This window comes from Protomyctophum parallelum, assembly GCF_964188405.1.
Source record: "Protomyctophum parallelum genome assembly, chromosome: 15".
Lineage (NCBI taxonomy): Eukaryota > Metazoa > Chordata > Actinopteri > Myctophiformes > Myctophidae > Protomyctophum > Protomyctophum parallelum.
Window position 1 is genome coordinate 23,777,953 of NC_139710.1, and position 25,025 is coordinate 23,802,977.

The 25,025-nt window shown below is 42.1% G+C and overlaps 1 protein-coding gene across 1 annotated transcript in view; it reads right to left on the bottom strand.

Annotated features, from left to right (window-relative positions):
• pdzd2 (PDZ domain containing 2) overlaps positions 1 to 25,025 on the bottom strand; it is a 118,539-nt gene that overhangs the window by 29,931 nt on the left and 63,583 nt on the right. Inside the window, exons 8-18 of the mRNA XM_083783381.1 lie at positions 24,522 to 24,704; positions 18,990 to 19,095; positions 16,445 to 16,596; positions 15,352 to 15,471; positions 14,431 to 14,545; positions 13,405 to 13,478; positions 10,998 to 11,241; positions 10,040 to 10,157; positions 8,826 to 8,958; positions 698 to 788; positions 37 to 140 (exon numbers count right to left, since the gene is read on the bottom strand). Coding sequence (XP_083639507.1) covers positions 37 to 140; positions 698 to 788; positions 8,826 to 8,958; positions 10,040 to 10,157; positions 10,998 to 11,241; positions 13,405 to 13,478; positions 14,431 to 14,545; positions 15,352 to 15,471; positions 16,445 to 16,596; positions 18,990 to 19,095; positions 24,522 to 24,704 — 1,440 coding nt within the window. The remainder of the gene's footprint in view (positions 1 to 36; positions 141 to 697; positions 789 to 8,825; positions 8,959 to 10,039; positions 10,158 to 10,997; positions 11,242 to 13,404; positions 13,479 to 14,430; positions 14,546 to 15,351; positions 15,472 to 16,444; positions 16,597 to 18,989; positions 19,096 to 24,521; positions 24,705 to 25,025) is intronic.

A 25,025-nucleotide genomic window follows, 5' to 3' on the forward strand; every position in this document is an offset into this window, starting at 1 on the left:
AAGCATGTCTCCGTGTCAGTATTGTGCCAGTCTTACCCTGCTCGCGGGCTCCAGGAACCTCTTCATGGTCCAGCTGAGACCAGGGGAACCTTCTCCCTGCTTGCACTTCACTGTGGGGGACGGGCTCTTAGACGGAATGCCTGGACACACCAACATAACATCACATCGTCTTAGAATGCCAACGCTAAAGATCTGTTACAGTACCTCCCATTCTAATTGCAAGCTGACCCATATGCAGTACGCATGTACGTATTCCACGTTGGCACAAAGTTCCCCACGTCGGTAGTTTTGAAATCACGCCAATGAGCAAAACACATCATCTTTCTTCAGTTTGTTTTTTCTTTTGCCGTTTACGTTTTTTCTCCTCTTCTTCATTATTAGTTTTAATGTTGAAAAACCTTCTCGTTACAGCTGATTTAGGATCAGTACCATAGTTTAAACTAAAGCGCACAAGCATAGTAATGGTCAGAATCCGCTTTGCTTGTGTTCGTCATGCATGCATTGTGCACAATGGAAGTCAATGAGGAAATGTTACATGTGAAGCACAGGGGTGGAAAAAGTACTTAAATATTTTACTTAAGTAAAAATACCAATACTGCAAAATATAGAACCACTCTGTAACAAGTAATAGACCGGAATTGAAAATGTACTTGCGTAAACGTACAAAAGCATGTACTTATGTTAAAGCGCTTCCTACCTAGAGCGTGGGATGCCGTGTGTCCGTCCTTGCTGAGGCTCTCTCTGTGCGTGGAGCGAGCGATCACATGGTCCATCTCCTGCTCCGACACCTATATACAACCACAACATGACATCACACAGTTAACGGCACAGCAAAGAAACTTTGTTTTTCATAATTTTTATCCCACAATTTTGTAACCCATTTTTCACCCCTGTGTCAATTATCTAATGTGATCCTGGGCTCTACACACCCTCCGCCATCCTAGTCCCCATATATGGGGGACATGGGGAGAGCAACGGACTTGAATTCATGTTTCCTTCATGCCTGAGTGTCCAAGTTGCTTCTTTACACCTGACAGGGGGACACTTTGAACGCCGTAACGCACCTTTCCCAGATGTGGTTGTTAAAGAATAAAGATGGAGTGCCGTGATGTAAAACATGATCATCAGATATTATTAAAATATAAGGATTGTTTCAAACAAGTGTAAATACGAATCGTTTTTTGGGGGGGGTCCTTGACATGGAAATGTCTGAGAACCCAGTGCCTTACACGACACGCACGGTCCACTTAGAACTCGTCAAAAGAGCTGCTGTCAGAAAAATGTAGATCCTGTTCCTGTTTTCTATGAAGCGTGGCTGGTCTGCCAGACATATTATTAAACACCAGTAGGTGGCAGTGGAGATCAAGAAGCAACATAAAGGACACGTGTTGAATCACAACACAACAACAACACACATAATGTGGCCAATATATAAAATTGTCACAGGTCCAAATAAAACTGTTGGAACTGTGTTCCAATGGATCCATATATGGATCCACTGTAATTTAGTCACAAGCTGTTTTTAATACATTTCATTATACAAACCCACAGACAACATTAGTTTAAGTATTTAAAAAAAAGTAGTAAAGCATAGCAAATCTACTGTACAACCTCACAATGCATCACGGCGATTGTTGTGAGCTGTTGTGAGCTTGTAGATCTGCTATTTGTGCTTGACAAAGTGAAAAAAGAAACACGAGATATTAAACATAATTATAGTCTGGCACAAGAAAGACTTGCATTCTGCTTAAACTGCAGAACACTACACTAACACCATTATTACAGAGCTGTGATTAGCTGTGCGTACATACAGTACATGCATAATTATGTTCATCCATGCATGCGTGCACAATCGCTTCCCTTCCCACACACATACACACACACACACACACACACACACACACACACTCGCGCATATTTTTATCTCATTTTCTCCAGCTTGAATAATAGTTGGTATTTATGAGCATGTAATTCTGAATTCAACTGAACCTCCAAGCTCAATATCTCCCCTTGGTCAAGTCGGCGACCTAATTTCGAATCCCAGGACGGACATAAATGATATTGATTGCTACTCTGAAGTCAACGGTTCCTTCGAGCTACTGCTGTTTACTGTTTCCTATACATCTTATGATCAGTGGTGGAAGAAGTATTCAGTTCAGATACCGTATATTTCCAAATAGTAGCCCTGCCTCAAAGAGCCGGCCGGTTCCTTTTAGGGGCGATTCACACTATGGTCCCGGGTGCGCACTCGGGACCACTTGGCAGATGTTGTGGCAGTGTGAATGATGCATATCGTTCCCGGGAGCGGATCGCCCAACCGTCCCCGGGACCGCATGGGGAGCGAGTCTCTGGACCGTTGAAGTGTATTCAGATACGGATCATTCCAATGTGAATGCATGCGTACCTAAAGAAGGAAGTGGACAGATTTTTTTAGAACGTGACATAATCTCTAGTCGACGAGCCAAGCGTAAAAAAACCCCACAAAAAACACACAGACGCCGCGCGGCGCGTAACACCAGCGCATTTCTCAACGCCGCCCGTCTCCTATTTAATCTGCATATACGCGCAGTACGTGCTAATCTTATTTTGCGGACTACATATGTGGCTCTTGGGCTTTGCTTGGCATAGTCTCCAAAGTAAAACAAAATAATAATAATGCTAAAGTAGAATCTATAGCAAACTAATCAAACGGCACTGGAGCACAGAACTGACTGACAGAGTGAATAGCAAGCAGGCTGACAGTGAAGTACAGTAGTATAACGGCAAAGCAATGCAGTGTGTCTGGATTTATTGTTAAGTGGTGCAACCACTTCTACATCCAGCATGCAATGTCCATGTACCTGTGTACGTGTGTGTGCATGTACCTGTGTACGTGTGTGTGAGCACGAGTGGTGTGCGCATGCGTGAAATTGGAATGAGAGAAGTATGTGACATGGCTGCCACCTGCTGGACGCAAACGATACAGAGAAGAAATTGGAGTTGCACCACTTGGTTCACACTGGTGTGATTTTTTTTATATGTCGCAGAGCTGATGGTCAGTGTCCGTGAGCGCCAGCCATCAAGCACACCGCCACCTGGAGGATCAAAGTGTGTTATGCAAGTGTACCCGGGTGCGCTGTTGAATCTCAGGAAATGTGAATCATGGCCAGTGGGGACCAGGCAACCGTATTCGGAAACGGTTTGAATGAATAGTGTGAATCCCCTATTAAACGCCCGGAGTCTGACACCATATTGCGTATTAAACACCCTGTCCAAATAATACCCCCCCTTAAGAAAAAAGCTAGGGATATAATTTGCAGTGGGGCTATTTGCAGAGTCTTCAACCTAATTGGAATTGTCACCAAATAATGGCCCAGTGCAGGCCAGTGCAAACATAAATAATAGCCTGGTACAAATAGCCGCCCGGTTCCTCTTAAACGTCCGGGGTCAAAAACGATTTTGCATATTAAATACCCGGGTTACTATTAGGAAATATACAGCATTTTACTTAAGTAAAAGTAGCAATACTGTAGTTAAAACACTTTGTTACAAGTAAAAGTCTTAAGTACAGAGGTTTTGGCGACTGGCGTCAAAATATATAGGCAGAAACCTCTTATCTCCATATTTTAACTTGTTTGTGTTTTTTTTCATAAATGAATGCCCTACTTGATCATACTACAGCGTCATGCAGAAGCATCAAAAGTAGCAATTAGCAAAAAAAATACATTTTTAATCCTGAAAAGTCAGTTAATAATAATAATGGTTTCCACATGACAGAGACGATATACTTACAAAAAGTAAAAATACTAATTATACAGAATGTCCCATTTCACAAGTCCCCCTCCCCCACCAAAGTTTTCAATATTAGTCCAAATCTTTCCTTTCCTGATCTACAAGCTCAAAATGTGACACATTTTGACCTTGTACGTCGCCTATTATCAAATAGACAAGACAACGTAAAAAAGGGACTTAATTAGTTAATTTACATTTGTGAAAATGATGTAAATCTACAAATTAACTCGTGGCTAGTCTACAAATTATTGTAGGTTTGCACTAAAAAGTACAATATTTGCCCATTGCACAGTAGAAGAATGAAGTATTGAAAATGAACATACAGTACTGAAGCAAAAGTACCTTTTTTTAATTAAGTACAGTACTTGAGTAAATGTATTTATTCATAATGAAAATAATAACTTGACTGCGTATTGAGTAGGCTATTGCTATCTGATATTTCCTGCGAATATATTTAATGTACAGCCGGAAACAGAAAATACCCTAGTATTGAGCCCTGAGGGATACAGCTCAACATTAACGTATGAGCTTTAACGTGGTTGATAGTCTTCTCTTCTCCTAATGAAATCTGTCACTCCACTGAAAGACGAGAGAAATAGCGTTGGCCTGAAATGGCAGCTTATGTTTCTTGTTAGCTCCTGGACATGTTTGACAGGTGGGTGGGATAGAGGGGTGAATTCATATGGCTATAGGCCCCAGGCAAATCTTTAACAGAGTGCAGAGCAAGGTCAGTATAGGTTTACATTTTTTTTATTGAGTTTTTAATTATTATTTTTTTCCCACTTTGTTTTCAATAGATAGTTGTATTAGATAGATAGATAGATAGATAGATAGACAGATAGATAGATAGATAGATAGATAGATAGATAGATAGATAGATAGATAGATAGATAGATAGATAGATAGATAGATAGATAGATAGATACTTTATTTGTCCTTTCGGAATTTTGTTTTGTGCACAGAAGTCATCAGGATATACATAAAACATGCAAACAAACAGATCACACAGTACATAGACAATAATGTAATTAAGACCTGAGGCCGATTCTACTGTATCATTGCCTTCTAATTCAGTAGTTCCCACCGTTCTCAAGATTTAAACATATTTTTTTCTTTAATAATAGCAGATGTACATGCTTGTACATCTGCAGCCAACACTAACATCTAAAATGTTTAGGACTTATCTTTTGATGTCAACAATGGCTAGAAGATACTATTTTGAATACATGCCATTTCAAGACTTTCAAGATGGTGGTCTTGCTTGTGTTGCTATGTTCTATGTTGCTATGTTCCTGTGTATGCCAATATCCTGTGCCATTTCGCATATATGATGCTATTGTGCCTGCCTTTAATTAAATGCTGTTCCAATTCAAGTTCAAGTTTAGTTATTTCTTTAGTTGGAGTTAAAACTAACCCAGCTTTTAACCCAGATTTGAACCTGGTTTCCCACGCAAGTGCAAACATTTTTGCCATTGAGCCTGCCTGCTTGCTCAGGGGATACACTGAATCTTGACCATCAGGTCATAATTCGTGTCAGATCCTTGTGTCTAGGTGATACATGACCTTTGACACGAGCAAAATGTCTCAATAGAAGAGCAGGGAGACAACATACCATTGTATAAGTTATATTGTATTAACAGTCTACCATACAGATGGGACAAAATTAAATTTTATTCACTACAAAAAAAGTTAGATATTGCCACTTTAACTCAAATACTTTTCCAAATGTAGTAGTTTTTTTCCCCGTTATTTCTTCAGTTATAGTCAACTGTAATAACTGGAAAATATTAAACACCATCAATCTGAAATGGTTCCATATTTCTTCTACTTCAGGGGCATGTTTGACATATCGGTGGGATAGGTGTGAATTCACAGGGGTATCGTCTTGGCCCCGGGGCTCATTTTAAATGGAGTGTACAGAGGGGGAGAGACGCTAAAGCACCTTTTTGTGTGCCTTGCAGGGAAATCCATATTTCTGCAGCTACGAGTAAAGCTAATATTACATTTCCTGTCTGGGCGCCTTGCTCAAGGTGTTGGGTTTCAAAAAGGTGGGTGGGGATTGAACCGACAGTGTCTGCTGGCTGCGACCTGCATTGGAGGAATGTGGAATGTAACTGAGAAAAGGAAAGAAAAAAGATGGAAACCTCCCACAGATGCTGGCTGAAAGCGGGAAACCAGCAGCAGAAAGTACTTTTACTCAAGTACTGTACTCTTTGAGGTACTTTTACTTTAATTGCGTTTCACTATTTTCAATACTTTAATACGCTTCTCAACTCTACACTACTCCGATATACTCCGTATGTTTTTACACCACTACAGTTATTTGAAGAAAAAAAACCCACTAGTAACTTTGTAGATTTTGTATTATTATCACAAAACATAACATACCGTAATAACCAATTAATCCATTTTGGGCGGGAACCCCTTTTGGTGTTAGCATTATGTTATGCTTTAGCTATTGAAAAATAGAAGATCTACGAGCTGCCTTGTAGGTCTGCTATATTTGAAAAATCGAAGAACGACTGACATAGAAACATAGCTTTTTCAGAAAACTGTCAGGATGTAGAAGACATTTTTACAATCTGATCTCAGGTCAAAATGGATTAAGCCCCATCTGATTCTTTGGCTATTGGAAATATCTACGGTATAGCTTGTAGATCTGCTACTCTCGAAAAGGTTTTGAGACACTGCATGGGACACTCTGCAAGGGCACTTTTATGTTTTGGTACTTTAAGTACATTTTGATGTCAATACTTTCATACTTTTTAAGTAAAATGCAGAAGTACTTTTACTTGCACTAAAGCAATATGGAAAGCACAAAGGGAGGACAGAGATCCCCCACGTACTGTACGTACGCACGTACGTACGCACGCACGTACGCACGCAAGCACGTACGCACATACGCACGCTGGCTGCAAAGTGACACAAATAATCAAAGCATGAAGAAATCATAGCCTTTTCCAGAGTGGAGAAGGAGGTACTCAGACATTTAACCCATTAAATCCGGGAAAGAATGTCATTTTAGATTTTAACCACTTTTTAACCATTATTTTATACTCTTTTTCATACATGATCCACAAGCTTAAAACGTGTCACCATTCAACACGTTGTGAACATGTAGATGGGTTTTTGAATAGCCAAAGTATAAATGAGGACTCAAGTGGTTGATGTAGTTTTTTGTAATAATAATCGAAATCTGCAAAGTAACGATAAATGTAACAAAAGTTTTCGAATAACCGTAGTATAAAGAGAGGTACTGGAGTAAGCATATATTATTGAAAGAAATGAATACTCAACTAGTAAAGAAAAACAAAACCCCTCAAAATAATAGGCCTACTTAAAAAGTGCAGTACTTTGCGACACTGTGTTGCCTCTGCACAACGTGAACCTTTCTCCCTTCTGCAAATACTTTGACTTTTGATAATGTGAGTATATTTTCATAATCGTGTTATTGCCACTTAGGGCTTAATTGGTGTTTATTTAGCTTTTATTCTCTCTATCACTCCATGTCACTCTACAGCCGATCTACAAGCTCAGATCTACAAGCGCACAACAGGTCGAGATTGTTTAACCCCAACAAATGGGTCCAGATGCACTGCTTAGGAACCGCTGCACTTAAGAATCTGTGAACCCCTAAAAAGGGGTCCATGGCCTTTCAAACCTCCCTCCCATCCATTAAATGGTGCATTCCTTATGAAACACACACGCACACGCACACACACACACACACACACACACACACACACACACACACACACACACACACACACACACACACACACACACACACACACACACACACACACACACAGACACACACACACACACACACACACACACACACTCCCAGCAGTCCTACATATGGTACATTAACACAACCCCACAGCGTTTATGACAATAATAAAGGCTGCCGTGTTAAGTCAGCACATTCCAGCTGTTCCTGTGTGTCGAGCCTTTTTGGGGTCTCTGGTGCATGTGCGGAGTCCCACAGGGCTCAATACTAGTGTGGCTTCTGTTTTCACTCTACATTAAAGGAATGCTTCACCCAATTTTTTTCCAGACAATAATCCAATATAGGTGACTCTATGTCACTAGGAGATGGTGCAAAACTATATAAAATAATATTAACTTAAAAAAAAAAAAACTAGCACAGTGTAATCACTGAGGCCTACTGATGATCCAGGTCCATGTATTCAAGGCTGGGGTGAGTATCTAAAATAAGACTTTTTTTCCAATGTCCAAAACTGTTACTTTTCAGGATTCGAATTCAAAAACAGCAAAATAAGCAGATCTACAAGTTCAAAATGCTTGTGTGTGACACTGTAGTATGTGTGATCAAGTAAAAAAATAAACTAAAATAAACACAAAAAACACACAAAAAGTTAAAACATCGAGATAAGAGGGGTTTTTTTGCCCCGACAGCAGGTGCAAAAAGTGCAGTACCTGCTTCCACTACCGTTTGTGTGAGCGTGAATGATTGATGCGGTGGGGTCATTAGCATATTAGCACAGGTGATGGGTTGGGGAGTTGGGGACTATACCTTCCATATGGCCAGAGTCTGATAAATTAAACTAACTAACAAAAGAAAGAACATGAAGGTGAGGCAGATGGCAGTGCTGCCATGTGTTGAGGAAAGGCGTTCCACAAACAAGCCGACTCCCTGGTAAACAAGCTCTTTGTGAACTTGCCAACACAGTGTTGTTCTGCCCCCTTGAAAGTGAAATATCCCTTTAAGGGTTGGGGTTGGAGATCTGCCTGATTGTATGAGTAGTTGTGAGCTGGGGTCACATCACAACTAATAGCAAATAGCAGATAGACAAGAACACAACATGTCGTGCTACAACACGTTGTGTGCGTGTAGATCTGCTATTTCCGGCGCAAAGGGTTACGGCAAGAAAGTGGCACATTGTAGAAATTCATTAAATCATTAAATCTGTCATCCTAAAAAGTTAGGTATATAAAAAGTGTGTGTGTGTGTGTGTGTGTGTGTGTATGTATGTGTGTGTGTGTGTGTGTGTGTGTGTGTGTGTGTGTGTGTGTGTGCGTGCGTGTACCTTGGGGTTGGGGTGTCTGCCTATGATGAGGCTGACCGGCCCAGGGCCACATTCACTGAGGATGGCGTACGCCTCGCTCAGTGCCACGTGGCGGAGGCTGACCGAGTCCACCTCCAGCACCTGATCCCCCCGACTAGAGAGAGAGAGAGAGATATATCATATCAGCCGGTCCATATTTTCCTTAGAGGACATGCATGCAACATTTAATGTAAGGTCTTTCAGCCTTTCATACAATAAATGGCTACGCCAAAAATAGCAGGTCCACAGGCCTTAGGACCGTAGATCAGTGTAGTTTGGCTGAGTCAAGGTGACAGTAGCCTGGAACTCACCTATGCTTTCTATGGCATAGGCAGCTCCCGGCAGGATCCGCCGGGAGAAACTGTGCGCAGCTGCTGGACATGAGACTATTTAATTAGAGTGACAGAGAGAGAGAGAGGAGTGTGTGTGTGTGTGTGTGTGTGTGTGTGTACGGGTGTGCATGTGTGCGTCAAATTTAACAAAGGTGTAGAGTGTAGACGATCAGAAATCAGTGATCGACGTTTGCGCTACTCTATGCCAAATTGAAGTGGACTCTCCCTGGAAATAAAAACGTCTGGGTTTCCGAGGCTAAGGTGACAGGAACGGATAGGAATCATCTGCAACACTGCCCCCCGCACCATACACACACACACACACACACACACACACACACAGGGCCCTCCCCTGCCCCCCGTCCCATACACACACACACACAGGGGGCTCAACTGGCACCAGGCTATGCCCCCTGGGATCTCTGCTTCCTGCCTCACCCTTCCTCAATGCGCATCAGAGAGTGTGTGTGTGTGTGTGTGTGTATGTGTGTGTGTGTGTGTGTGTTGTATCAGTGGTTCCCAAACCTTTTAGCTCAAGACTCTTTATTTGAATTAGACGTTTTGACCGGGACCCAAACTAGTGAAAATAGCAGATGTCGCATTCCTCATGAGCCAATAATTTGATGACCGGCGGAAAGAGGCTAATGTTTCGGCTACGATACGTTAGCATTGGCTTAGGAATGCGAAAAACAGAAAAGAAATTTAAGTCTCCATGGGGTGAGTAATCAATATAAAAAAAGTCATTTTGAGGGGTGAACGATCCCTTGAGATACTGTACCATTCAGATATGTTCTGATATAGAATTGTATATGTCGGGAGATACTATCGGACATACAGTAACTAGTCCTGTGCGTGGTACAGTACCTGAGTCTGCTGTCCATCTTGGCCACGGAGCCCGGGGCCAGGCTGTGGATGTAGATTCCGGGGGCAGAGTTCTCCAAGGTCAGACAGCATGCTCCGATGCCCAGCCCTACGCCAGGCTCTAGAAACAACCACACAATGCACACCATAGTTCACTTAAGCAATATTACACCAGAGGGTGTGCTTTACCGTGATTATTGGCAACGAGGCTTTGGCTGAGTTCCGTAAGCAGTGCTGAAGTGCCAATAATTTAATTGTAACTAAAGATATGAAAAAAAAAAAAAAAAGCCTGATTTAGCCACTACGACGGCAAATGTCCCATGCAAACTGCTAGCCTACTAGCCTAGCCACTCAGCCGACAGCCGTCTCTGCTCTGCGAGACGGCTGAGATTTTTATGTTTTGATCAGTCATCTACCCGTGCTTGTATTAACAAGCGCTTGTGACTAAATAATAACTACATTGGATCCATTGGAACACTGGTTATTACTTATTTTCCTGCAAAGTGGCAGACAAACAGGAGAAGGTCGCACACCAGTATCGATGTGGTGCTGCTGACCGTGGTAAATAAGTCTAAAAGTGAATAAAAGGCTCCACGCTCATAGCCACAATGTATACTATTACTGTTCTTTCATTAAAGTAATACCAACATAACGTTTCCACCTGGGAAGGTATTTTTTCCCAAAGAAGACCTTTCCAGGTTGAAACGTTGGTAAGCGGTGTTCATTTCGACAGCAATTCACAAAAAATAAAATGACTTTTAGTCCTACTGGATCTCTTCTCCACCAGTCCCTCCCTAACATTTTAGTCTAGGTTTCATTTGTTGAACAACTTGTTCAACAACTAAACTTCTAGCTTAGGTTCGTTTTCGTCAGTAAAAAATACAATAAAAAGGTAGTCGACGGGCAAAAAGAAATTGTCACAGTTTTACTCGACGGAATGAACACTTTAGCTGCAACGGACCTTTGTTCAGGGTGACCTCCATGATGACGCGGTCCTTGGGCCCTGGGCCCGGGGGACCGGCAGGGCCCTTGCGGCCGTCAGCGGCCTCCTCCGGTCCCGAGGAGGGCACGGGTGTCGCCCCCCCGCTGGCGTTGGAGTTGGGCGAGCTGGAGCGGCTCAGCAGGGTGGGGGTGGGGCAGGGCGTGAGGCTGGGGCTGCGCAGACGCGTGCGCACGGTCAGCGTGACCACGCCCTTCTTCAGTTGCTGCATGTGGGGGGCAGAGCGGAGAGAGACATTTTCATCCAGCATAGACAACACGTGCCTTCTTTTGGTTTTGTTCCTCTGCTCCCTAAACGGTTCTAAACTGTTAATCTTATTCCTAAACCAGTTGTTTCTCCCTAAAGTGTTTTTATACTTCCTAAACTATTTCTCTACTTCCTAAACTGTTCCTCTACTTCCTAAACTGTTGATCTTATCCCTGCCAGTTGTTTTCTTCCTAAAGTGTTTATCTACTATTTCTCTATAGTCCCTAAAGAAACTATAGTTCCTAAACTATTTCTCTATAGTTCCTAATCTATTTCTCTATAGTTCCTAAAAAAACTATAGTTCCTAAACTATTTCTCTATAGTTCCTAAACTATTTCTCTATAGTTCCTAAACTATTTCTCTATAGTTCCTAAACATTTCTTGTAGATGCTAAACTATTTCTCTACTTCCTAAAACTATGTCTCTACTTCCTACAGTTGCTTTTCCCCCTCCGAAACCGTTTTGTCTTCTTCCTAAACACTAAACAGTGCGTGTATGGTAGCCTGGTTAATAAACCAGACCGAACCAGGCTACGTGTATGGGCCATGGGATCACTGAGCATTTCTTCTTGGCCAAAAGCCTCCCTGACACGTAGTTGAGAAATAGTGTGAGCTGCGTTCCTGGCTGATGCTGATACAGAGTCACAGCGTGCCATCAGACAGCACCTCGCGAGCTGTGTGTGTGTGTGTGTGTGTGTGTGTGTGTCTGTCTGTCTGTCTGTCTGTCTGTCTGTCTGTCTGTCTGTCTGTCTGTCTGTGTCTGTTACTATAGGACCAAATACCACTATACCACAAGTATAGTAGTGTGTGTGTGTGTGTGTGTGTGTGTGTGTGTGTGTGTGTGTGTGTGTGTGACGCGTGCGTAACTATACTTATGAGGACCAAATACCACTATACCACAAGTATAGTAGAATTTGAGCACTAGACACTGTGAGGACCATTTCCCTGGTCCACAAAGATAAATGGCTGCGTTATGGTTAAGTCACAGCTAATCATATTTTAGTCATCTGATCTTTTAGTCGACTAAATATAAGATTTCAGTCGACTAAAAATCTACAGTTGATTTTCAGCTGTAGATTTTACACTCGCATTCTGAGAGAAGGAGGGAGACCCGCACACTGTCATTTCAAGAGCTTTTTTTATCATCCAAATGCAACGTTTTGGTCCTTCGACCTTCCCCATGCCTGAGGAAGGTCGAAGGAAACATTTTGAGACAATAAAAAAAGTTCAGTCAGACAACTCCCGAATAGATTTACCAATATTTATTACGAAATGAGTAACAAGTGTGCATATGATATTTGACTTGGCGTTCGGCTCTGCTGGATTTCTCCCTGCTCGGCACGATTAAGCAACAACATAAAACATAAAGAGCAGGGAGATAGATATACAATAACCCCCCCCGTGGGGAGCATAAATAGCAGAGCCCACCGGTGGTGCTGGGGTGGTGGTGGGAGAAAACATCACATACAACCAGGAACCATGAGCAGAGGAAGGCAGGAAGAGCATGCAGTCTAGTGAGTTTAAGTAGCCTGCCCAATTGGTCAGCTGACTGCCGCATCGGCGAATGACGTGTGGGACTTGCACACACTTATACGCCCACAAGTAATGCAGCATGTTAACCCCTGGAGTATAGTATGCGCCTTTGAGCATGGCATGAACCCCCTTGAGTGTGTCTGCCTGAACTGACTTGAAAGCTACGTCTCATCTCTTGAACCAGCCAGTGGCAGTGTGCGGGTCTCCCTCCTTCTCTACGTGCCTGCAGTCTGCTGCTTTGTCGCCGACGCACCTGTTGTTATTAGTAAGTCGAGTGTGCGGAAAACACCTTCCCTTCAAACACTTTCTGAAAATAGCCAATCCAGAAGCTCTCAACGTGTCACAGCACGACGCGTCGTGAGCTTGTAGATCTGCTATTTTCAGAGAGAAACACCCGAGTGCAACCAAACATAAAATGACTTGGCCTTTAGGTCTACTGAATCTCTTCTCTACTAGTCCCTCCCTAACATTTTAGTCTAGTTTTTATTTGTTGACAAAATTGTCAGTAGGCCTATACTCATTCGAACATTTTTCGTCATAGTTTTATAGTCGACAAATTAAACAGTGGTGCATTTTAGGGGTGGTGTTACCTTGAAGGTGTGTATGGCCTGCTGGTGTGTGAGGCCTTGAAGAGACTCGCCGTTTACTTCCAGAATTTCATCTCCTACAAGGAGAGAAACAGACAGAAGGACAGGGAGAGTAAGAAGGAGACAGACAGATCATTTAAAGATTGCAATGTGAGAACAGGTCAGATGTAGATAAGAGTGAAGACAGTGACAGACGGACAGGATCTTGGATCCAAATATTGTGCTTTTGCTCCACTACATATATTTTGGCTTGTTTTCATAGACCTGAATGCTTATTACTCTCACAAATTGGCAACTCTCACACATGCCGTAAAGTAAACTGACAGCCACAGGTCTACTCTGTTCTGAGCGGTGAGCGCTCTTCTCTTCTCTTCTCTTCTCATTGTGAAGAAAGCAGGACAGAGTTGTCAAATAAATCCCGCCATCATTCATACTGTATTTATTCCCGGAACAACGTGTGTCCCGTATCAGTTCATTACGGGACTCGTGACAGGCTGCAGACACTTGAGAGTTGGGACATATAGCCAATAGCATAGCCTATAGCGCCGCTGCTCCTTCAGTGTTGTTGTTTACAAAGTAAAGTTTATTTTTCATTATTGGGCTTTGATCATCGATGCAAATTCTAAACATATGGATGCAGCTGCAGTAGTTGTGTTGCTTAAAGGAAGTTCTCCTCAACTGCTGCGAAAAAAAGAAAAAAAAAAGGAAAAAAATCGATCGGCCTCGACTTATCGATTTGCCAAATATGAGTCGTTTGGCATCCCTAGTCGGAATAACGTGTTTCTTCCACGCACTACGCACGGCCGGGGAAACTCCCCCTGTCAGGTGAAAAGAAGCAGCTTGGACTCCTCATGCATAGAAGTAAGCATAAGGTCAATCCGCTGCCCCCCCAGGTTGGCAGAGGAAGTGTAGTGCCCAGGATTACATTCGATAATTGACACTGGGTGAAAAAATGGGTTGCAAAATCGTGGGATAAAAATGTATAATATATATATAAATAAATAAATAAAAACATGAAAGTATCCTTACCCTCCTTCAGTCTTCCGTCGGCTGCAGCTGCTCCGTTGGGGAAAATAGTTTTGACAAAAATCCCCATCCGGCCGCGTGCCGAGTCCTGTCCTCCAACAATACTGAAGCCCAATCCCTGAAGATGATATTAGATAATTAGCTCACATGTAAGTTATGTAACCCATTCAAACCTCGAAGGTGTCTGTGTCATTATTATTCAAACCACTTTAACAATTATTTTATACTTTGGCTATTCAAGAATAGCAGATATACAAACTCACACACTGTAGACACTTTGTGCCACATTAGAAGCGTAACAGTAGATCTGCTATTTTGTAGGTGACAGCGCATCACTTCGTGCCACTATAGGGGTGCTAGGTGCGCAATTTAAATTCCATCCACAACTAGTGTTAATGAATCATGTTAATTGGGCAAATTGTACATCATGTCAACTGTTTACGGAGATAATTTGTAGCCAACATTTGCAAAAAATCGCAGTGGAATGAAAAGTAGACCTACTGCTCTTTTGTATGCTATTTAAATAGTCTTGAGAAAGAAATGCCGCTATTTGTCCCAAAGTGACTGCAAAGAAATTGCTTCTATTTGTTTCAAAACCGCTTTACACCCTGTATAACATAACGACACAATGTGACATGCCAGTAGCTCTGTTTAAAGAATGCTGTACCCCTCCAAACGTATATAGCCCATTTTCAACAGTTTATTATATTTTGACCTTTGCTTTGGCAATGTAAACATTATGTTTTCTCATGCCAATAAAGCTCCTTTGAAGCTTGAAAAGTGCAGTACTTGCCTCCGAGATGCAGTGGAGCAAATTTGCTTCACTTTTGAATACTTGGGGAATTTACTTTGAGTATAAATACTTTTTCCACCACTTGAGTAAAAGTATACACGGCTAGCCTTTCAGATCAAAGCGTGTCTCACCTTGCCCTGGCCTTTCATCAGGACGATGTTGGAGATAATGGACGGCTGGGCCAGTCGCCATGGAGACTCTACTTGAACCGTGCTGAGGGAGCGGGCCGATTTCTTAACCGTCTGATATTCCTAACGAACACAGAGGAGGAAGCATTATAAAAGATCTGATATTCCTAGAACACAGAGGAGGAAGCATTATAAAATATCTGATATTCCTAGAACACAGAGGAGGAAGCATTATAAAAGATCTGATATTCCTAGAACACAGAGGAGGAAGCATTATAAAAGATCTGATATTCCTAGAACACAGAGGAGGAAGCATTATAAAAGATCTGATATTCCTAGAACACAGAGGAGGAAGCATTATAAAAGATCTGATATTCCTAGAACACAGAGGAGGAAGCATTATAAAAGATCTGCTATTCCTAGAACACAGAGGAGGAAGCATTATAAAAGATCTGATATTCCTAGAACACAGAGGAGGAAGCATTATAAAAGATCTGATATTCCTAGAACACAGAGGAGGAAGCATTATAAAAGAACTGATATTCCTAGAACACAGAGGAGGAAGCATTATAAAAGATCTGATATTCCTAGAACACAGAGGAGGAAGCATTATAAAAGAACTGATATTCCTAGAACACAGAGGAAGGAAGGATTATTAACGATGACGAGAGACAAGGAAGGCGCATTATAATTATTACATGGACGCCTAATCACAATATAATTAGCGCAGTTATTTAGCAGGATCATCAAAATTGTTTCCATGGGAAAATAAATAAGTAATGAATCATAGATTTCATCTTTTCTTTTTTTTTCCTTTTCTTTTTTTTTTAGAAAATCTAAATATATCTTATGGTTGATTGGAAAAAAAAGGTACAGGATATGACCTTAACTGAGAACAAACAATATTATTTATTTATTTATTTCTATTTTACATAAAACAAGAGGAGTGCCGTTTGAGCTTTCAGTTACGTGCTTTCCTCTTCCACTCACTGTCGGCGGGAACATTCTCGACACACACTTTAATTGTTTAGAACGTTCTGTCCGGCAGAGACGCAGTGAGGGGGGGTGGGGGGTGGTGGGTGTGACGGCGGCTGACCTGTCGTGCTCCAGATGTGTCCAGCTGTTGAGGCAGCGAGTGTTTGCGGCGGCCGTGCGGAGGCTTGTCCGCCGCGTCGGCGCCGCCCGCCGCGTCTCCGTTCACCATCAGCTCGTCGTCCTCCCCCACAGACTCCAGACGACTGCCTCCCCCTGCAGGACACACGGTCACACTGCAGCTGACCAGGGCAGCGCTTCCAAACCCATTGAGACCCGAGACTAAGGGGCTGTATTTTGCGTGTCTTAAGTACCAGGTCTTATTACTTAACTTAACCCATTCTGACCGGGCACCCATTTTGGTGTTAGCATCATGTTATGCTTTAGCTATTTAAAAATAGCAGATCTACAAGCTCATATCGCGCCACCGAGTGGCGCGATACGAGCTTGTAGGTCTGCTATTTTTTGAAAAATCGAAGAACGACTGACATTTTTAGAATCTGATCTCAGGTCAGAATGGGTTCATCAGACCAGTGTGTGTCCGGCGGAAACCTCGTATGAATCTGATCTCAGGTCAGAATGGGTTAAGACCTGGAGGCGTGGTTTAATGCTCTTTGGCCAAATTGCATTGATCACGCCTCCAGGTCTTAAGTTAAGTAATAAGACCTGGTACTTAAGACACGCAGCCCTAAATGTATTCTAAATCCTGACAGTTTTCTGAAAAAAATTCAGTGGTTCTCAAACTAGTTCATGTCAAGGACCTTGAAAATAATATGTAATTGGCCCGGCGACCCCCATCTGAAAATATGTTGTTCCAGGGGACCCACCAGAAGCAAAGAATTTATTTAAAAATGTTCGCTGTGAAAGAATATAATATATATAATATATATTCAAAGATTTGTGCCACATATTCACAATAAAAAAGCAGATCTACAAGCTCCAAGCGCCGCACTCAGTGCCACAATATGAGCTTGTATATCTGCTATTTTTCAATAGCTAAAGCATAAAATAATGGTTATGTGGTTAAACGCTAAGGTGACACAACATGAAAAAGTAAACAACAAAATTTGATATCATCACAAAATCCCCCCAGTTCAAATATGATTAATTTGGAGGGGTCTCCAGTTCAAATATGATTAATTTGGAGGAGTCTCCAGTTCAAATATGATTAATTTGGAGGGGTCTCCAGTTAAAATATGATTAATTTGGAGGGGTCTCCAGTTCAAATATGATTAATTTGGAGGGGTCCCCAGTTCAAATATGATTAATTTGGAGGAGTCTCCAGTTCAAATTTGATTCATTTTGATGGGTCCCCAGTTTAAATATGACTAATTTGGAGGGGTCCCCAGTTCAAATATGATTAATTTGGACGGGTCTCCAGTTCAAATATGATTAATTTGGAAGGATCCCCAGTTCAAATATGATTAATTTGGAGGGGTCTCCAGTTAAAATATGATTAATTTGGAGGGGTCTCCAGTTCAAATATGATTAATTTGGAAGGATCCCCAGTTCAAATATGATTAATTTGGAGGGGTCTCCAGTTCAAATATGATTAATTTGGAGGGGTCTCCAGTTCAAATATGATTAATTTGGAAGGATTCCCAGTTCAAATATGATTAATTTGGAGGGGTCTCCAGTTCAAATATGATTAATTTGAAAGGATCCCCAGTTCAAATATGATTAATTTGGAGGGGTCTCCAGTTCAAATATGATTAATTTGGAGGGGTCTCCAGTTCAAATATGATTAATTTGGAGGGGTCTCCAGTTCAAATATGATTAATTTGGAGGGGTCTCCAGTTCAAATATGATTCATTTGGAGGGGTCTCCAGTTCAAATATGATTAATTTGGATCCCCAGTTCAAATCTTATTAATTTGGAAGGGTCCCCAGTTCAAATATGATTAATTTGGAGGGGTCCCCAGTTCAAATATGATTAATTTGGAGGGGTCTCCAATTCAAATATGATTCATTTGGACGGGTCCCCAGTTCAAATATGATTAATTTGGAGGGGTCTCCAGTTCGAATATGATTAATTTGGAGGGGTCTCCAGTTCAAATATGATTAATTTGGAGGGGTCCCCAGTTCAAATATGATTAATTTGGAGGGGTCTCCAGTTCAAATATGATTAATTTGGAGGGGTCCCCAGTTCAAATATGATTAATTTGGAGGGGTCTCCAGTTCGAATATGATTAATTTGGAGGGGTCTCCAGTTCAAATATGATTAATTTGGAGGGGTCCCCAGTTCAAATATGATTAATTTGGAGGGGTCTCCAGTTCAAATATGATTAATTTGGAGGGGTCCCCAGTTCAAATATGATTAATTTGGAGGGGTCTCCAGTTCAAATATGATTAATTTGGAGGGGTCTCCAGTTCAAATATGATTCATTTGGAGGGGTCTCCAGTTCAAATATGATTAATTTGGATCCCCAGTTCAAATCTTATTAATTTGGAAGGGTCCCCAGTTCAAATATGATTAATTTGGAGGGGTCCCCAGTTCAAATATGATTCATTTGGAGGGGTCTCCAGTTCAAATATGATTAATTTGGAGGGGTCTCAAGTTGAAATATGATTAATTTGGGGGGCCACCGGCGTAGTGTGCAGTAGGTATACCCTGTGAGCGGGAGCGGTGCTTCATGGGAGTGCATGGGGAACGGCAGCAGCTTTTGGAAGCATCCGTCTTGCCTCCTCTGTCCTCCAGCTTGTCAAACTCTGTCATCTGTCAGGACACAATGGGAACGCACAGTGGTCACAACCAATCACTGGAGACCAATTCACTGCATCAAACTGCTTTTCAACATTAAATGACATTTCATCATTTCAGGTGAGTCAAATCATCATAACGTAAAGTGGTGCCAGTGTCAGCTGGCATCTAACTTCCTCCACAGCTGTTATGAACGGCAGACATATGGTCCTTCACTGTGGATTAATTTGGCTTAATTCATTAAATTTTTTGCCACGGACATTCGTAATGAGCGGACAATGATAAGAGAAGAAACACATAAAAGAGTGAATGACCATAACAGGTCTCTGAGGTCTGTAACTCTGAGTGAACAAATGGAACCCATCAGCCAAAAATGGGTGGGGGGGAGCGCAGATTTAGTCAGGCCAACACTGGATTGGGACCCGGTGGGTCACGGACACATACACTGTAGTTATGGGTCCCCTTATTTTTTGTTTCCTAAATTTGGGCTTTAATTATTATTTAAAAACATACAAAAAAAACACACACACATTCCCCAAAAAAGTCAAACTTTTCATTAAACCAAAATTCAACGATTTCTTTCAGTAACTCCATGAAGAAATATAAGGAAAATCTAAGAAATTCCATAAATTAGAAGAAAAGGAGTATAGTGAAAATTGCTGTGAAAATCTGCTATTTTCACTAGTTTGAGTCCCAGGCGAATATCTAATTTCTGTTTTGGGTCACGGGCTAAGACGTTTTGGGAACCACTGGTCTAGAAGGCCATGCGAGGGACAGACAGCGCTATGCTATGTGTAAACACTCCCAAATGACAGACCCCTATGCTCATATAGCTAGCATGAGGAATGTTAACACATTGACACAAGAAAGAGAGGGTCATGACCCACACTTCTGGGTCACGACCGAAATGAGTTTTATCAGACGGGTGGCGAGGCGTCTCCCTTAGAGATAGGGTGAGAAGTTCAGTAATACGCGAGAGTGTCAGAGTGTAGAGCAGGGGTGTCGAACTCAACTTGGGGCGAGGGCCGCATTGGTCAAAAGGTCACTTGATGGGGGCCACAACCAGTTGCGGACGCACGCTCGATGTCTCAGTCAGTCACTGCTATAATATCTATCTATATATATATCTATTAATAATCGATTAATTGAACCCACACCCCATATAAATCAATATCAGATAAAACGTATAAGATTTTATATTATGCACATGCCATGGTCACATAACCATTATATGTTGAGTGCATGCTTTGATGGTTACAGTTTTATAATCAGTTTTGATGAGTAAACCTTTGTGGAGATCTTCTCAGTTCTCATTGTATGCTAGTTACTGCCATTCAGGATGGAAAATGAAATCCATTTGGATTTGGGGAGAAGTAGTTTCATAAGGGGCTGGTATGAAGTACTTGATATAAAGAGAACATGTTCAGTTCACTAGTCTACACTGACTCTACTCTACACCTGCCTTCATTTCATCTGATTGTCTGTCTGGCAGGCACTTAACAAGCGATCGTTAACTGTGTCTGTTAGAGAGAGGGACAGAGAAGATTTATACTTATATTCTCCACTCTGATGAAGGTACATGTTCGATATATCATGCAGCCTTACTTATTAGCCTATATTTTGGCAATTTAATAGAGCATGTTGCTCCTTCACTTGGAAAGGAGCCAGCTATAAGGTGGTTTGGGGCATCTAATACCGATGCCTCCAGAGCGTCTCTCTCTAATAAAAGGAGGGGACCCCCTGCCAGACCAATTAACCCATTTTTCTTTCTGAAAAAGCTATGTTTCTATGTCAGTCGTTCTTGGATTTTTCAAAAAGTTAATTTAAGTCTACACAATTAGAAAACTTAGAAAACATGTTATTTTGATCAACATGACCTGTTATCTCTCGTAATGGTACCATTGGCCAACATCAATACAGTTCTTTAGTTTGGGTCTGGAAGGCTAAATGTCATCAAATGGTGGTCTGTGGCTCAAATGCAGAATAAATAACGGATAAAAAATATGAGATTAATTTGCGATTAATCACAGTTAACTATGGACAATCATGCGATTAATCAGATTAAATATTTTAATCGATTAACAGCCCTAATATATATATATATATATATATATATATATATATACACATATATATATATGGTTCACTTTGACAGCCAGTGTTGTGGTCATCCCAGAGGTTGAAAGCAGGTCTGATGCTTTGATCTGTAGCTTTATTTACAGTACATGCCGTGTACAAATACACAGGCTGCCTTACTTGCCCACCATTACTGAGTGTCCTCACACAGGCTCGCACGCACGCACGCACGCACGCGTGCATGTTTTCCGGTGGGATGAGCAAAAGGCCACTAATATTTATGGTCCATCTGTGAAGTATTTAATGAGTGGTTAATATGTAACTTGTACGGAACACTGACAGCTAACTGTCATACTCATAACAGAGGAAACTAGAAGTGTCAGACTGCAAGAACATACATTTTACAGCCAGGTAGTGCACACAATGGACACTAAAAAGGCACATTGAATAAATAAAGGACAACTTTAGTTTTTTGACGCTTGACCCAGTGTCCCAATTTTGAGAGTGTCATTATGTGGCACAAACAAAAAAGCATGTACTTGTATTTCACAAATGTTTAAAAAAAAATGAAGAAAGGCCAGCACTTAATATATGTCCTTTTCACATGATTTATTTACCTCTGACGAGCAGACAACGTACAAGTTTCGGCCTGGTCGGCCTTCCTCAGCGTTGTCAAGGGATTTGAATTAGAAGTTAGAACCTACAGGATTTGGGAGACAGCTAGAGTAAGACTTCCTCATTTGTCTCTGACAACATTCACTTCAGGAGAGAGAGAAGTCTTTCTTTCTCCTGCTGCTGTCTCTCACTCGTATCGCTTCAGTTACCATTGGTACAATGCATATTCCATTGAGTTTTAGTCATATTTTAGTCATTTGAAATGTTTTAGTTATAGTTTTAGTCAACTAACTTGTGTTGCATGATGAAAATAGCCAATCTACTTGCAGAACTGCAAGTAGGGACTTTGATTTAGTGTCGACAGAAAGTGTTTTATATCACTATTGTCACACAGACCATTATGAGCTTCCATTACATTTGAGACATTACGAACCGTTATTGCATTATGAGCCGTTATTAGTTACAATTCAGTTCAAATGATGGTGGAAAAAGTAGGCTACTCACATTTTTTGTACAAAAGTATTGGTATTAAAATGGACTTGAAGTACCAAAAGTAAAAGTACTCTTTTGAAAATAGCTCACAGTGAGCTTGGTAGATCTGGTAGATTCTTTCATTTGATGCCAATACTTACACAATACTACATTGTGGAAATATGCTACCTGTATTTTATTTGACCCATTAAAAACGGGGAAGCACCTGTGTCATTTTAGATTTGTACGTTGGGCTATTCAAAAATAGCAGATAGCAGATTTTTTTTAAAGAAACTTGTGTGTGTTCATGTCTTAACATTCATCTTCTCTTCTGGTGGGTTAAGTAAAAAACTATATATATTTTAATAAGGGCCTGGAGGATTTGGGAGGCATTGCTCGTCACAGACAGGTAGCAGCTTGTCACTCATCTGACAAGATTCACTCTCTCTCTCTCTCTCTCTCTCTCTCTCTCTCTCTCTCTCTCTCTCTCTCTCTCTCTCTCTCTCTCTCTCTCTCTCTCTCTCTCTCTCTCTCTCTCTCTCTCTCTCTCCTCTCTCCTCTCTCCTCTCTCCTCTCTCCTCTCTCCTCTCCTCCCCCCCCTCCCCCCCCCATTGGACCATTGGAATCCCAGCATCGCTATTGGCCTGGACGGGGGACGGGGGGAACGACGACATTCTCCCCCATTTTGTTGTTCATAGTGTAACTTTAACATCTTCATGACCTGACAAAGATGTAATGGTCAATATGGAAACGTCGTCTCTCCATTACTTGCATTCTGCTAAATAAAGGCTTTTACTGTCCCGAGTCTGCTCCAGTGCCTTCCTTCTACCTTAAACCAGTCCTGCTCCTGAGATGCACCGGACCTGGACCAGGGCGTGGTGGAACGCCCTTGTAGTGAATGAAAAAAGATTGTATATATAGCTGCACACTCATAGCTGCCAATGCACAACGTCTAATGAGGACACAGTCCCAGAGAAACCCCTTGTAGTTCATATATTGGCTTGTCAACGTGGATTGGTATCAGTACTATACGCACACTAACAGAGAGAGAGAGAGAGAGAGACAGACTGTGAGGGAAGTGACCCAGTTTCCAAGGAGGAATCCCTCCCTTCACCCTCCCCCCCCCCAAACACACACACACACTCAGGTCAAATACATAATACATACACAGCTGACTGCTGCCACCCCCCCCCCCCCCCACACACACACACACACACACACACATCAGAGGAACGATGATGCGTGGAGCGTCAACCAAAACAAGAAGGAAGGGTACAAAACGGCACCTTCCAGCGGACCATAAATAATGTATTAACCCATTCAGGCCTGGCGTCGAAAATTTTAACGATTTTTTCAAAAACAGCAGACCTACAAGCTCCTATGAGCTTGTAGATCTGCTATTTTTCAATAGCTAAATTACAACATAATGTTTAAAACACCAAAAGAGGTTCCCGCCCAGAAAGGGTTAATATAATAATAATAATAATAATAAGTTACAACTCGCTAACAGACAACAGTCTATACCAGACTGTGGAAGTTACAATCGTCGCAATGACGCCCATATAAGAATAGGAATTAAGTGAGATGTCTCGTCTCGTCTTTGATCACCCTGTCCACAACATTGCCAAAGACAATATTCTTTTTGATTTTGTAGTTTTACACTAGATGGCGCTGTTGGCCCATGTGAGTCACAGCCATTATATGGAAACAGGGAGTCATGTGATGCCGTCTGCTCCACCGGCATGGGTGAATTAAATCCATAGAGTATTAAAAGGATAGAGACTGAACTGGTGCGAAGCTCCGCCCCCTCCGCTATTCATGTCAGTGGAAGTTGCTCAGTGGCGTTTTGAAGCACCCGGAGGGACCGTCTATTTCCGCCTTTTTGGGCGCAACCGAGCGCTCAATGTTAAAGCCCAGCTGCACGGGGTTTCCTCGTTATGAATCCACGGGTCCGCCTGCAGTCCTTCCTCTTACCACTAGGGCCCAGCGCTTCAACGTTGGAGTGCCTAGCTGGCCCCTTGATTAAATCCAACTGAGTCCGCCTGCCAGTGAGGAGCCCCCATAGGGAGGACACACAGAGCCTTCGTCTACACTCCCTGCTGACAGGTGCTGCCCCCCAGCTAGTAGGAACACGTGCACATCCTTGTTTTGGTTTTTTTAGTGTAAATCCTAAAACATCCATTCCGTTTGTGAGGACCAGGAAAATGTTGAATGTTGCTCGTGCGCACACACACGCACGCACACACACACACACACACACACACACACACACTCCTTACCGAGTGGTGCGTGGGCAGGGGGAGGGGGGGCAGGGGCTCCATGGCGTCGTGCCTCCGGTGGTCCGACGAGGGCTGGGTGGTGGCGGGAGGCGCGGGGGACAAGGAGCAGGAGGAGGCGCAGGTGCTGACCAGGTCAGGCAGACTGGTGGACGGGTAGCGCTGGAAGTCCACCTCTGACTCCTCCTGGAGGACGGAGGTAAAGCATTGATTACGTTTTCTGAATTTCTTTTATCAGTGGTGCTTTAAGCAACTAGTCGACTATTCAACTAGTGGACTAGTAAATCCACTAGTTGACCTCGTTGGTAGTAGTCGACTAGTAAATCCACTAGTTGACCTCGTTGGTAGTAGTCGACTAGTTGATTTAAAAGAAAAGCGTTTTGTTTTTTCCCCACGCTTTTGTAGGCCTCAAGATCAGCTAGATTATAGTTATAGTCACCAATGTACACCGTTTAAAAATGTACAAATATATTTAAAACGTGTTTAATAGGTAGTTAAACAACTAGT